The sequence below is a fragment of the Clarias gariepinus genome, chromosome 23, assembly GCF_024256425.1.
Source record: "Clarias gariepinus isolate MV-2021 ecotype Netherlands chromosome 23, CGAR_prim_01v2, whole genome shotgun sequence".
NCBI classification, from domain to species: Eukaryota; Metazoa; Chordata; class Actinopteri; order Siluriformes; family Clariidae; genus Clarias; species Clarias gariepinus.
The window spans coordinates 3,438,509-3,451,959 of NC_071122.1; the positions used below are offsets into that span (position 1 = coordinate 3,438,509).

The 13,451-nt window shown below is 36.7% G+C and overlaps 2 protein-coding genes across 2 annotated transcripts; one reads left to right on the forward strand and one right to left on the reverse strand.

Moving 5' to 3' along the window:
- The first annotated feature begins 267 nt into the window (after positions 1–267).
- LOC128511722 (troponin C, slow skeletal and cardiac muscles-like) lies at positions 268–1,378 on the forward strand. The gene is made up of 2 exons (XM_053484701.1): positions 268–427; positions 1,230–1,378. Exons 1-2 carry the CDS (start codon positions 268–270, stop codon positions 1,376–1,378), a joined length of 309 nt encoding a protein of 102 aa, XP_053340676.1.
- A 1,253-nt stretch (positions 1,379–2,631) lies between these two features.
- rpl29 (ribosomal protein L29) lies at positions 2,632–4,810 on the reverse strand. Its single transcript, XM_053484234.1, has 4 exons — positions 4,738–4,810; positions 4,219–4,270; positions 4,073–4,137; positions 2,632–2,793 (listed from the first exon to the last, which is right to left on the reverse strand). The coding sequence occupies exons 2-4, from the start codon at positions 4,253–4,255 to the stop codon at positions 2,701–2,703; spliced, it is 195 nt and encodes a 64-aa protein (XP_053340209.1). The 5' UTR covers positions 4,256–4,270; positions 4,738–4,810; the 3' UTR covers positions 2,632–2,700.
- Between the last annotated feature and the right edge of the window lie 8,641 nt (positions 4,811–13,451).

The window sequence follows — 13,451 nt, forward strand, 5'->3', positions numbered from 1 at the left end:
TAAAATAAATAAACACAATAATGTAATGTAACCTTAAATATAAGGTTGCAGGGTATTCACAGCAAATTTCCAAATTTACATTTATTTATCATTAGATACTTAAATGCCTGTCAGTATTGGCATTTTTGCAGATATATTTATAAATGGATTTTAGGAGACCTCTGTTCTCCAAGAAATGTAACATGACCACCAAATTTAACAGACCACCAAAAATTTAACGAACCTGATTAAAAGTACTAAAGAAAAGGTCACCATTGGAGGTGGTGGATGTGTTTTGCAGAGTTTAAGGCGGCATTTGAGGTGTTTGTTCTGGATGCAGAAGACGGCTGTATCAGCACTAAGAAGCTGGGGAAGGTGATGAGGATGCTGGGACAAAACCCCACGCTTGAGGAGCTTCAGGGGATGATCGACGAAGTCGACGAATATCGTAAAACCTCTGTTCATCCAAATCCACATCTTCATTTCTGTACTTATTTGGCTTGTCAGTGACTCTTAGTCTCAGGGTTGTGGGTTCAGTAGCATTTTGTCATTTTCTTCTGACGTATTTCTGAGCTTTGCCAATACAAATGTAAATATTAGTAAAAATGTTGATTGCTGTTAATTTTTTTAAAGAAAAAATATGTTTATTATAACATTGTGATATAACAATAATAAAACATACTTAAAATAAAGACTTTAAACTATTCAAAGACTAGGTTTATGAGTTTATTAATTATGCAAATGAATGTATGTTTATATTAGATTATATCTTTTAGGTAATTTTTATAAAATTTATTTTTATATATGACTACATTTTTAGAACATCTATTATAAATGTGAATGTCCCCTTAATTATATAAAACATTATCAGTGTAAACAAATGTATTTTTTCAATTAACCTTTAAATTTAACAATTAATTGTCAAATAGAGAAGATAAATTGCAGTACCTATTAATATAGATATCCCTGACCTGGAATTTTTAACAAATAATAATAAAAAAAACATAAAAAAATTTTATTACATTTTTTTTTTTTTGCAAGCGGTTTTATTTCTAAAAATGTAAAACTTTTTTTTGCTGCTATTAACGATGCAGTGAGACTTCTCATGAAGTTATTTGGTGTGGAGAGAAAACGATTGCAGATGATAGGGTTAGATGGAGGCAGATGATTTGCTGTGGTGACCCGTGATAGGGAACAGCCGAAATACACAGAAGAATAAGGTTAATCATCATGATGCTGTAACTGATCAGAAGTGTGTGTGTATAGAAACGGAGATGGGTATATTGATATGGAGAGACTGCGGAAGATGCTGAAAGCTACAGGAGAGTCGATCACTAAAGATGATGTGGAGGAACTTATGAAGGATGGAGACAGAAACAATGACTGTTTTTCAGACTGATTATTATCATCAGTAAAGGCGCCCCTACTCTTATCATTATTTTTAAAGCACAAAAACTTTGGGAATTAATGAACAGGTGGCCTTATGCTTTACTTTTCAAATGATAATTTACCACTTCAACAATGGCCCTGATATCAGTGCACAAATCACTCTGTAGACTTTTATGGAGTTTGTAGAGTGAACACACACTGAAAATGCTATAAATCATAACTTTTAAACCTATAAAGTTAAAAAAAATAATGCACTCCATGGTTGTGATGTGCAGTGTACTTACTTACTCTAACTGCATTTGTTTTATTCCTTTTACACCACAGCACACAACTGGCCGTTACAGTCTATATTAAGAACATCTTGTGCTTTTTATCTGTTTAGTTGTATACTCATTCCCTCACATGTGTGAAAACTCCAAGTTCCAGCTGTATCTCTGACAAAGCACCCATACTGGAGACGGGTTTTCGACTTGAGACATCTTATCTAATAACAATATGCTGAACATCTGCGCTTATCCTTCTGACTCTCACTTAAGGAGATGAATGTGTAGCAATGTAACTAAACCTCCACACTGCTGCATGTAACTCCATGACTGAAGTAAGTGAAATGCAGTAATGTGATTTGGGTTACAGCCCACTAAAACATAAGCCTGCAATTAGAACTGTATCTCCAAGACCTCAAAAGAGGCCACACAGGGAACACTACATTTACAAAAAACAAAATCAAATCAGAACCTTTTTTTTTTTTTTTTTAAACGATACACCAAGTGCAAGCAAAAAAGCTAAAAATTTTTCATGGAAAATGCAAATATATAAAAAAAAAAACAACTTTAAGATTCAGTATGTTTTGATCTAATCCCCTATTTTTCAAACTATGTTTATATTTATTTACCTTTAGTTTAACTTACTTTCTCCAGCTAATACATGTAGAGACGTCTCTGTATAACGTCATAATGTGGCTAAAATTTACAGAAAATGTTTTACACTGTGAAAATTTTCCAATACATTCTCATTACTGTAGCCTTTCCTGAGCTTCAGGTCAGAACACACACCTTTTACTTTAAAATAAAACTCTAAACAAAATCCATCTTTATACACCATAACACAGCATCACTAAGGTGTGTACTGTTTAAAGTGTGTTTAAACACTACAGTATTAATATGTGGAATATGAGGGTCAGTGTAATGGATCCAGCAGCGAATTTTTGCATCTACACATTGATGTCTCTATGCGCGTGAGAGAAAGACTAAACAAGGTTCATCCTCCATTTTCTAGAGTTTTATTGTGGATGGTATAAACAATATCTGTACAGACAAATTGTTCAGAATCTGTTTATTTGGCTGCCTGCTGTTTGGCGAGCTTCTTCAACCCTTTCTTGTTGTGTTTCTTGGCAAAGCGCATGTTTCTCAGAAACTTAGGGTCCACCTGCAGAGAGACGGAGACATAAAAGTGTCAGGTTAGACTCACCTTTTTTTTTCAAAAGTGCACACTGCAACATCGTTAAACTACATTTAGGTGTTTGGGCTTCACTCCAGGACACCATGGTTTACCATGAGAGACGAGAGGTTGCAGAGAACAAAAGTCAACCTCCACACATATCTGCTTGCGCGTCAACATAAGGTAATTTGTTAACTTGAATATAATCCTTATTTAAATACCAGTTTTGATTTGCTTAGGAAAAAAAAGTTAACTGTAATGCACTATGAGAAACATTTTATTTTCCACAAAAACAAAACACTGATGCATCTAATCTCCGACTCGTAGCTCAAAGTAAACGTTTTTTCCCCCATTTAGGAGGGAAGACTGGCTAAGCCTGCCTCCTTTCACAAGAAGGGATGACTGACATCACATGTGACCATACACACACCTTTAACAAGAGACATGACCATGATTTATTCTTGACTGACTGAAAAACAAGTTAACTCTCCATGTTCCAAAATCTCCATGTTCAAAAGTTTGTGCCCCTGGTATGGATGTGTCAAACACTAATCCACATGTTTTCTACATGGGGAGGGTTTTAAACAATCCTCGTGTGCCCTCATCCTTGGTGATTTAATGGAAGTGTTGAGCATTTTGAGATACAGCGCCGTTATATATATATATTTCTCAGCCAAAGCACGTGGTGGTGTAGAGCTATAGCTATGTGCTTTGGCTGAGAAATATATATATATAACGGCGCTGTATCTCAAAATGCTCAACACTTCCATTAAATCACCAAGGATGAGGGCACACGAGGATTGTTTAAAACCCTCCCCATGTAGAAAACATGTGGATTAGTGTTTGACACATCCATACCAGGGGCACAAACTTTTGAACATGGAGATTTTGGAACATGGAGAGTTAACTTGTTTTTCAGTCAGTCAAGAATAAATCATGGTCATGTCTCTTGTGGTTAGAATCTCATTTCTTCAGTTTTCTTTTTATTTTTCACTTTTCTGCCCAATAAAAAGAAAACTGAAGAAATGAGATTCTGAAGCATATCTCCAGTAAAGTGTATAAAATACTTCACACATGGTCTGTGGGCCTGATAGGAGAGCATGATTGTTATCATAGAGTCGGATTAACCCAGTGTCAGGTAAAGGAGGCTGTTTAGATCAGGTATGTGGTGAGGGCACACAGCTGCAAGTGTATTTTAACTTCACACTGTTCTATCATGTTTGAGCACAGAATCTTAGTTTTAATAAAAGACAGAACACTCACTCACCCCAGTCAGAGACTCATAGCGATTAGTGCGAGGCTTCTTAATCCCGTTTCTGTGATACTTGCGGGCTGAACAGAGGAAATACCACAAAATTCATATTATTTCCATTTTTTTTTAAAGCGGTGTGTGCATGTGGGAGAGATACTTACACTGGTTGTGTGTGGTGTGGTTCTTAGACTTTGCCATCTTTAATAACGCTCTCTGTAAACACAAATGAAATTACAGTTAAAAACACGTATACCTTTTTTTTTAATTTATTCAGAAGCAGAACCTTCCAGCTCATTCAATTATTTATTTATTTATTATTAATTATTCAAGTGTTGCATTACGACAACAATTAGCATGTTTCCTACACACACATATAACTGACTACAATACAACATAGGCAACCTAGGATAATGTTTTTGTTATATTCATTGCGGAGGAGTTATACAGTACAACCTGGACGCTTCTGTCGGTTTTAAACAGTAAATCGCAGCGACAGAATGCAACCCGCTAAACCTCCAACTTTAAACAAAAACGCGGAATAAAGCTGCCTCAATTTATTTACAGTCGTGTCCGGATGATATTACAGAATTAAAACACGCTAAAAACATGTTTACATATTTAATACAGATAAAAGATTACATTAGATTCTAATACAAAAAACGAAGAAGATAGATTGATACCTGCTACACGTAGCGCGAGACAACCGGAAGAGGAAGTTCGAATGAGTTGTGGGACATAAAAGTCTTCCTGTACCGGTAAAAAAGTGTGAAGCCAAATACAAAACTGCATCGCCATTAAATGAGTAATGAATAATAATAATAATAATAATTATTATTATTATTATTATTATTTGTGTTTTTGAAAATTTTCACAAAATGACATCAGAACTGCACAGAATTATAAAATTATTAATTTGTCTCATAAAATTATTTGATCACTCTGTGTGTTTTATTTTTATTATTATTATTGTTATAATTATTATTATTTAAACACAATCCCAGTTTTGTTTTTATTGCTGAAAATAATTACAAAATCAACAAAACACTTTTTAATCATTTGTTTTTTGTTTGTTTATTTTGTTATTTAGTAGCTCATTCTATAATTATGGGTACATTTTATATCAATCAAAAAGTAAATTAATCAGTGTTGTTTTTGATAAATGAACTAGATGTATTTTTTTATATACCCTGCAATGTGCTAAAATCATTAACTGCCACGCTTAAACTCTAGTGACGTTTATATTGAAAATAAACATTTGATTATTTATTTTGTCAACTGTCTTAAGGACAAATGTTGTTTGGTCAAACATTTGTATGAAAGTTTTTTAATCTATTCTCCATTTTTTTTTTTTTTTTTTTCAGATTTTCTGTCTAACTAATTTGAAAATATGAATTTTAAACCCGTAATGGATTTTTTGCATGATGCTATTATGACAGAATAATATGTTTTGTCAACATAAATCAACATTCCTCATGCTTAGGTCAGACTTCCCTCTCCAGAGATACCTCTTATCTTTTTTGTTACAGTTTAGCCAACAATTAAAAGATTTATAACAGAAAAGAAGAACAAGAAAAATCCTTCTTTAAGATAAAATCTTTGTGTTATGTAATTAATCTGATAAATTCAAATGGGTCGATTAGAAAATATTACAAGAACGATCAACAATTCATTGAAACTTAAACATAGCAAACTTAAAGATTTTAAATCCTTAGTGTCTATGGTGTCTCTTTAGTGGAGATGTGTGTGTCTTATCTGTCTCTTTCCAGTCTAGAAGTGTCTGTGATTTGTTCTGTTCAATAAATCGGCACCTTGAAATCTGAGGCTGTAAATCAACTTAAGGATTCTGGGGTGGAGTAACCTGGTTCTCTATCACTTACATTTTCTCTCTACTCTGGCATTGCTTCTTAGCAGCAGATTAACCGATTTCTATATTTTAGGGAGCTGAAACACAAATCACTATCAATACTCTTGGTAAGCTCAGTTCAATACTCAATAAGCTGACTTTATCCCTTCTAATGCAAAGCATGTTTTTTTAGTCAATTCCTATTTACAGTAATTACTGTGTAATTTCTGTGTAGTATTTTTATGTAGTAATGATTCTTCATAGATGTTTTTTTTTATATAACAGCACAATGTGAGCATAAATTATGGACAATGAACTGCCAATATTGTCAACTGTGTTCATCCCTGTCAACTTTGCCATTTTAGGGTGTAATGCTAACTGCAGACCTCAGACTATTTACCACATAAACTTTACCAACACTACATAACCTTTATCAATCTTTTATGCACTCATAACTCTCTGCCTATTATTAATACAAAGAATTTTTAAGGCATAATGTAAACAAGGTGTAAAATACTCAGCCTTACATTTTTTTTTTGTATTAATAAGTTAGGCAGACAGTAAAAGCATTGGTCTTCTTTCGTTGTTAGCCAAAAACACTCCCCGTTCAGTAATCGTCAAGTCGATCACAGATGAGAAATCAAAAACAGGTGCAGGTTTTTTTTACATTGAGCAAGTAGCTTATTAGTAGCTTATTTTAAATTAGATTATTAAATCCGGCAGATAACTGTTCATAATACTGCCTACTTTGCTTCAGTCTGATATCTGAGTACTGTAATATTTTCGTTAATTTCTGTCCAGACATGCATTTTTGCGTGATGCTGTGACATAATCTGGCTGGACAGACATACAGACAATTATTTTCTAAGACTGTTTTACATCCTCCAATGTATAAAACGTAAATATATCATTGAAGGAGCGAGTTGACAGCAACATATAAAATATAATCTAATAATTAATTGAGTTTTAGAAAAAGCTCCTTCTGTTCCTCACAGCCTTTCCTGTGACTGAATAGAGGAAAAGCAGTGATGAGAAATGGCCTCTGTGTTACATAACCACTGCCTGGAGGTAGAACCACACACACATGTCCCTCCTGCACTTTAATATTTTAGTTCTTGCTAATCTTTCCCTTACAGCAGTCTCACACACATACACTTGATTCTTTACACTAACACAAGTGTTAGTTCAGTATTGCGAGTCACATCCTCTTCTTCATACCTGTGAATGTAAGATTCTGGCTATGCTCAGTGTAGACGTTACCATGACAACCACCACCGGATAAGGACTATTAGCTTCATTAGCTAGTGAGTGAACCTAGCAAGCTATCGTCACTTCCCAGAACACTGTGTTGTGAATTTTCAAACAGTTTGTGTTTATGTACAGTATTGTGTGTGTGTGTGTGTGTGTGTGTGTGTCTTGCAAATCCTTTAATGATAGAGCTGCAATTAAAGAATACCGCCACTAGGGTTTGCTCACCTCATCCAAATCAGCTGGTGCGGAAACACACTCGCACAAACACACCCATACAAACACACTTGTGTAACACACGTGCATAAAAACACTCTTAAAACACACTCCCGTAACACACTCTCATAACGCTTTTATAAGTCACCATCATAACACACACAAACACCCGCTCCTAACACTCACACAAAAACACTCTCGTGACACACTCTCATAACACACTCACACTAATATACTTTCATAACACACTCGCACAAACACACTCTCGTAACACACTCGCACCAACACACTGACATCAACACAAATTCTTCCTAATGGGCTTAAGGTGAAGATGTACAGCTGTGCTGTATGGTGTGTGTGAGTGTGTGTGAGTGGGTGTGTGCACATATGCATGTGAGATTTGTGTATGTAGGTCAATCAGTGGTGTGTGTGTGTTATTGTAAATTTTTATGTCTGTGTATATGTATATATGTATGTGCAAGTGTGTGTGTGAGTGTATGTATGATTTGCATGTGTGTGTGTCAGAAAGATTTAAGCTCCTGCATCTGAAATGTTATTCAGGATATGAGTGAGAGACAGATAAAGGAGTTCAGGAGGAATCACTTGTTCATGCTCCATTTATCATCTCTGTATGAATGAAACCCTGCTGCTGCTGTTGTAGGGTCACATGACCAGGTCACAAGACCAGGCTTCAGGCAGGAAGTAGATAAGAGTGAACTGGATCAGACCGGTTTGTTCAGCAGCAGCAGCACATTCATAATCCCTCAGAGAGAGAGAGAGAGAGAGAAAATTTAAATTTTATTTCCTGAATAAAATCTCAATCTTTGAGGGTTAGTGAGACAGAAGGATTAAAGAAGATGCAGGAAAAAATTGACAAAAGCTTTATTCATACACTGATATCACACATGACTGGTGAAATTTCCTCAAGAGTAAAGCTGCCAGTGGCTCCGCCCACCATTACTTCCAGAAAGATCTCTTCTCAGCTTGACACCCATACACACACCTTCCAGAATATTCTCACACAGAGCCGTCACTCATCACCTCAACACACTGCACCATCAAACATCACACTACCCCTCTGCTGCACCACAATACTACAACATCATCACACTACCACACCGTCACACCACAACAGTGCCACTCCATCACACTACCACACCTTCACACTACCGCACCATCATACAACTACATGATCTGTGGCCTGGGATAGTAAATTATTACTGTATTTACCCTACTTATAAATACTTTTATTATTTTTATATATTAGTTATATAAATAACTATTATTATTTTCACCAAAGAAAATGCGCTTGCATGAATTATAGTACATATAGGGGTAACATCTATCTGATTTTACATCTATTCTAGCACCACGGGAGACATAGCAGTACAATACTGTACAGTATACGAGTTACGAGAAATTTGAGTTTGAAATGAAAACGTTCTGTTTTCCAGAACTCATAGTTTGATGTTTTCTCATCATCAGTGCCACTTTGACTAAAAATGTTAAAGTTTTTTTTTACTGCATAAACTAATTTCTAAAATAATGTTGTAAGTAGTTGTTCGTAGGTAGTGGAAGCTTAGTTCAAATTAATGGACCGTGATGAGTATTTAGAACTTTTTGGTATTTATGTAGAAATGTACATTGTTCAATTTAGCTGAACAAGTTTTAGATTTTAACAGTAACTGTCTCCTAAAGTTCCTTCAGCCTTCTCCGTAAAATCTTTCAGCCTAGCGATTTTGCCTCTGATGTCATCAATGCACATGTAACCTGCCCGAGTATGATCTACAAATCAGAGGACCCTAAAGTTGATGTTTTCATTATAACACAACATATTATGGACATATCATCTGACAGTTTGTTGACAATTTGGTGCTATCCTATTTATAGGATGTTACTGCAATTAATGTTGCATCTCATGTTGGATTTAATATAAAAGTGAAGTTGGCTGTTGGGCATTCCTTATTCCAAAAAAATATTTCTGTATATAAAAATGGTATTGCATGTATTAAATGGTTTTAATTAAATGTTTTTTTTAGTATTAATAATTTTTTTAATATTTATAAAATTTGTACTTGCACATTAAATTTCAAATAAAGAAAATTCCTATTTTATTTGCAACAGGGACCTGGTGGCTCAGTGGCAGGTGTTTGATCTGCCCAAACCCCAGCCACCGGTCGCAAGACTGGATAAAATGGGTGGGTTGCGTCAGGAAGGGCATCCGGTGTAAAACCTGTGGCAAGCTTGTGTGTGTGGACCGGACTGCCCGCTGTTGCGACCCTTTGCCAGCAGCAGCTGAAAGACCAACAACAACTTATTTAATTTGCAACAACTAAAAAAAAACTAAAAGATTCATAAAAATTGCTATTAAATAGTATGAGTTAGGCTACTCAGTAATCCAAGTAAAGAACGATTATAATGAACAACCTAAACTGCTCGAGTTGTGAGCAGTTTAGGTTGCGTCTCTGCCCTTGCACTCGTCTTAATTGAACAGGCCAGCAGTAAATAGGTTTTCGACAGGAGGCATGGCGGTGCCAATCAGGTGACGCACATGTGACATGTCTGATGTCCTAAATTTACGAGTTTGTATTTATCCCTAATCAGAACAGTCAGACTTGTGTCATGGATCTTGACTGGTCCAAAACAATGAAGAGGAGAAGGAGGGGGGCGGGGCCGTAATGTGGAGTGGATGAAGCGCTGTGATTGGCTCAGACTGGGAGTGAATGAAGAAGAATCACGGACTGGCACGGCCATTACACGAGTGTGTGAGTCATTCACTCTTTTATATGCTCTTTATCTCTGTCTTACACACACACACACACACACACACACACACATTCTTGAAACATATTTAGTCACACACACATCATGTAAAGACACACTCCTAATTCAAAACACATACACATAATTCACATAGTCACATAGATTTTAATCACACACATACACACAAAAACATACACAGAATGTTAGTGATCACTCCACTCCACAAAATAAACAGTTGTGTATGTAAGATAAACAGTTTTTTACAATATATCCTCCCAATCTATACTAGATATTATGTATTATGTTAATATTAGATGTTATGTTTTGTTATAGAGTGTATAAAGATAGTAAACATCCATTGCATATCATTGATTCATCGATTGATTAATTATATGCAGTGGATGTCTACATAAACCTTCTTGTTCTGACAAAAAGTGACGACTACAGTGTGATTCTAATTGGTCAAAATAAAACATTTAATTGTATTGATTAATTTATATCTGGATGAAACTCACTGATGCATGACCATAGAGCTCAGGTTCCATGCTCTACACTGATGTCGGTAGCATGCAGTGGAAGTGCACAACCTTTACATAAGAATCATGCTAATTAACTGTGACATCATGTTTTGGAGACTGGGGGACGCAGGACGTTTATCTTTCCCGTCATGCAGTTGTGTAGAATATAACTTCTAAAGCTGAAGCAGAAATCACTGTATAATTATAAACAACAACCTGAAAAAACCTTCCAGTGTGTGAGACGAGAAACGCATAGAGATGAAGTTATATAAAGACTCGACTGGTGACTCACACACACACACACACACACACAAAACTGTCTCACTCCCAGAGACATGTTGTTGTTCCTGACCTGCTTTTTCCTCTTCCTACACACACACACACACACACATATTAGCCATAAAAACATGACACCCTCTCAGCTTCTGTGTGCAGAGATAACGGATAGATAGTGCAGTACCGTTAAACAGTCAGACGGTGGCGCTGGACTTAACGCTGCTTCTCACTTGAGGTGAAATCACAGAGTGAACCTCTGCTTAAGTTTAAGACCAGACTCAACCATAACTCAGACACACCTCTGTTTTAGACATACCCCATCCCTTTGATGTTTGTTACATCTCTTGGATGTTCACATCCTCTGAGTGTAACACAGGTACAGCATGAGCTTTACACACGTGATGTGATGTGATATCCATGGTGTGTTGTTAAAATGTAATGTACCACAAAACCTCAGGCATGTAACACTTGTCCTGTGTGTGAATGTTATAAATCCTGCGTTTAATTTAGAACGTGTGTGTGTGTTTAGCGTCGTGACAGCGACAGCGCTGGAGGAGGCAAGTGTTTTATAACCCTGTAATCAGGAGCTGCTGTCAGGAGAAAAACACACTCTGACTCATCGTTCTGTGCTCCGTCCGGTTCCTCCACCAGCATGCAGAACCTGCGAGTGTGGAGGCGAGGATCTAATCAAGGGAGGTGATGCATTACACGCACATGCACACACACACACACACACACACAGACACACACACACACACACACACCCAGAGCATCTCCTTCACACCATGTCCTACTGTACATCTCAAATGCTTTAATCTTCCACACCCACACAAAGGTACACACACACACACACACACACACACACACACACACACACACACACACACAAACACAGAACCTTTATATACTATGCAGAGAGAGGAATGAGTTAATCAGTGGCTTTTGTAAAAAGAAAAAAAATCAGTTGCTTCTTTAATGGTTCCTTTATTGATTCTTCTTCCATGGGCTCTGGGTTCCCCAATAGGTTGCTTATCAAGTTCCTCAGTATATCCTATAAGTTTCTTCACGGGTTTCATTAATTGGTTACTCAATTTGTTCTTTAACATGTTATCTGGAAGTTGAGTCATGTGAAATGGACTTCCTTCCTGTTAGGTTGAAACCTTTCAGTATTAAAGCCTCAATTAATGACTCTCCCTAATCTTTATCTAGTGCTGGTTCATCTTAACAAATATTTATCCTCTACTTTCTAACAACTTGTGGAATCCTACCAACTTCTTAGACTGAGGAAGGTTTTTATAGATTTTTCAACAGGGGCTTGAATTGGGTTCATTACTGGCTCCTTCACTGAGTCCTTCAATAAATGCCATGGCGGAACCAACACTTTGCTGGGCTGGAACAAATAACCTCTTACGTTAGGGATTGGCGTGGGATTATCTTGATATATACTGTAGGTCGATGTAATGATGCGCTTTGCTGTTGAACCGGCTCTAAATTGGCAGTAGCACAGGAGATGAACTAGCACCTGGCTTACTTTTCTGGAAAAGGAGCTTAAATGGAACGCTTACAGGTTCACCAAGAGGAGCAATAGTGTGATGTTCAGTACGCCTTTATTAGCATGCCGTCATTAGCATTACATGTGATGTTTTCAGTGTAAAGGGTGGAGCTTAACCAAAACGTGTTTTGCCAATCACAAACCTGACCACGTGAAAAGGATGAGTACAGTTAACTAAATCTGATACCAAGTGCTAATCCAGCTAATGTAAATGAAAGTAAACAGAGGCTAGTGATGATGTCATTGCTTACAAGGTATGATTGGCTTATTCAAATGTAGCTTATGTGTGTGTGTGTGAATATACACTATACAGTGAGGTCAATAAGTATTTGATAACCCTGTGATTTTGCAAGTTCTCTTACTTAGAAATCATGGAGGGTCTACAATTTTCAGCATAGGTGCATTTCCACTGTGAGAGAAAAATTCGAAAAATTCGGAAATCACATTGTATAATTATTTAACAATTTATTTGTGAATTACTGTGTCAAATAAGTATTTGATCACTTGCTTATCAGCCAGATTTCTGACCCTCGAAGACCAGTTATTTTGCTTTTAAATAGTCCATATGCTTCTTACGGAGCCACTCCTTGGTTTTCCTGGCTGTGTTCTTTTGGTCATTGTCATGTTGGAAGACCCAGCCATGACCCATCTTTAATGCTCTGATGGAGAGAAGGAGGTTTATGTCTCATATGTCACAATACATGCCCCGTTCATCCTCTCCTTAATACAGTGCAGTTGTCCTGTCCCCTGTGCAGAAAAACACCCCCAGAGCATGATGCTTCCAGCCCCATGCTTCACTGTAGGTATGGTATTATTGGGATGATACTCATCATTCTTCTTCCTCCAAACACGACGAATGGAGTTAAGACCAAAAAGTTTTACTTTGATCTCATCTGACCACAGGACTTTCTCCCATGACTCCTCTGGATCATCCAGATGGTCCCTGGCAAACTTCAGACGGGCCTGGACATGGGCTGA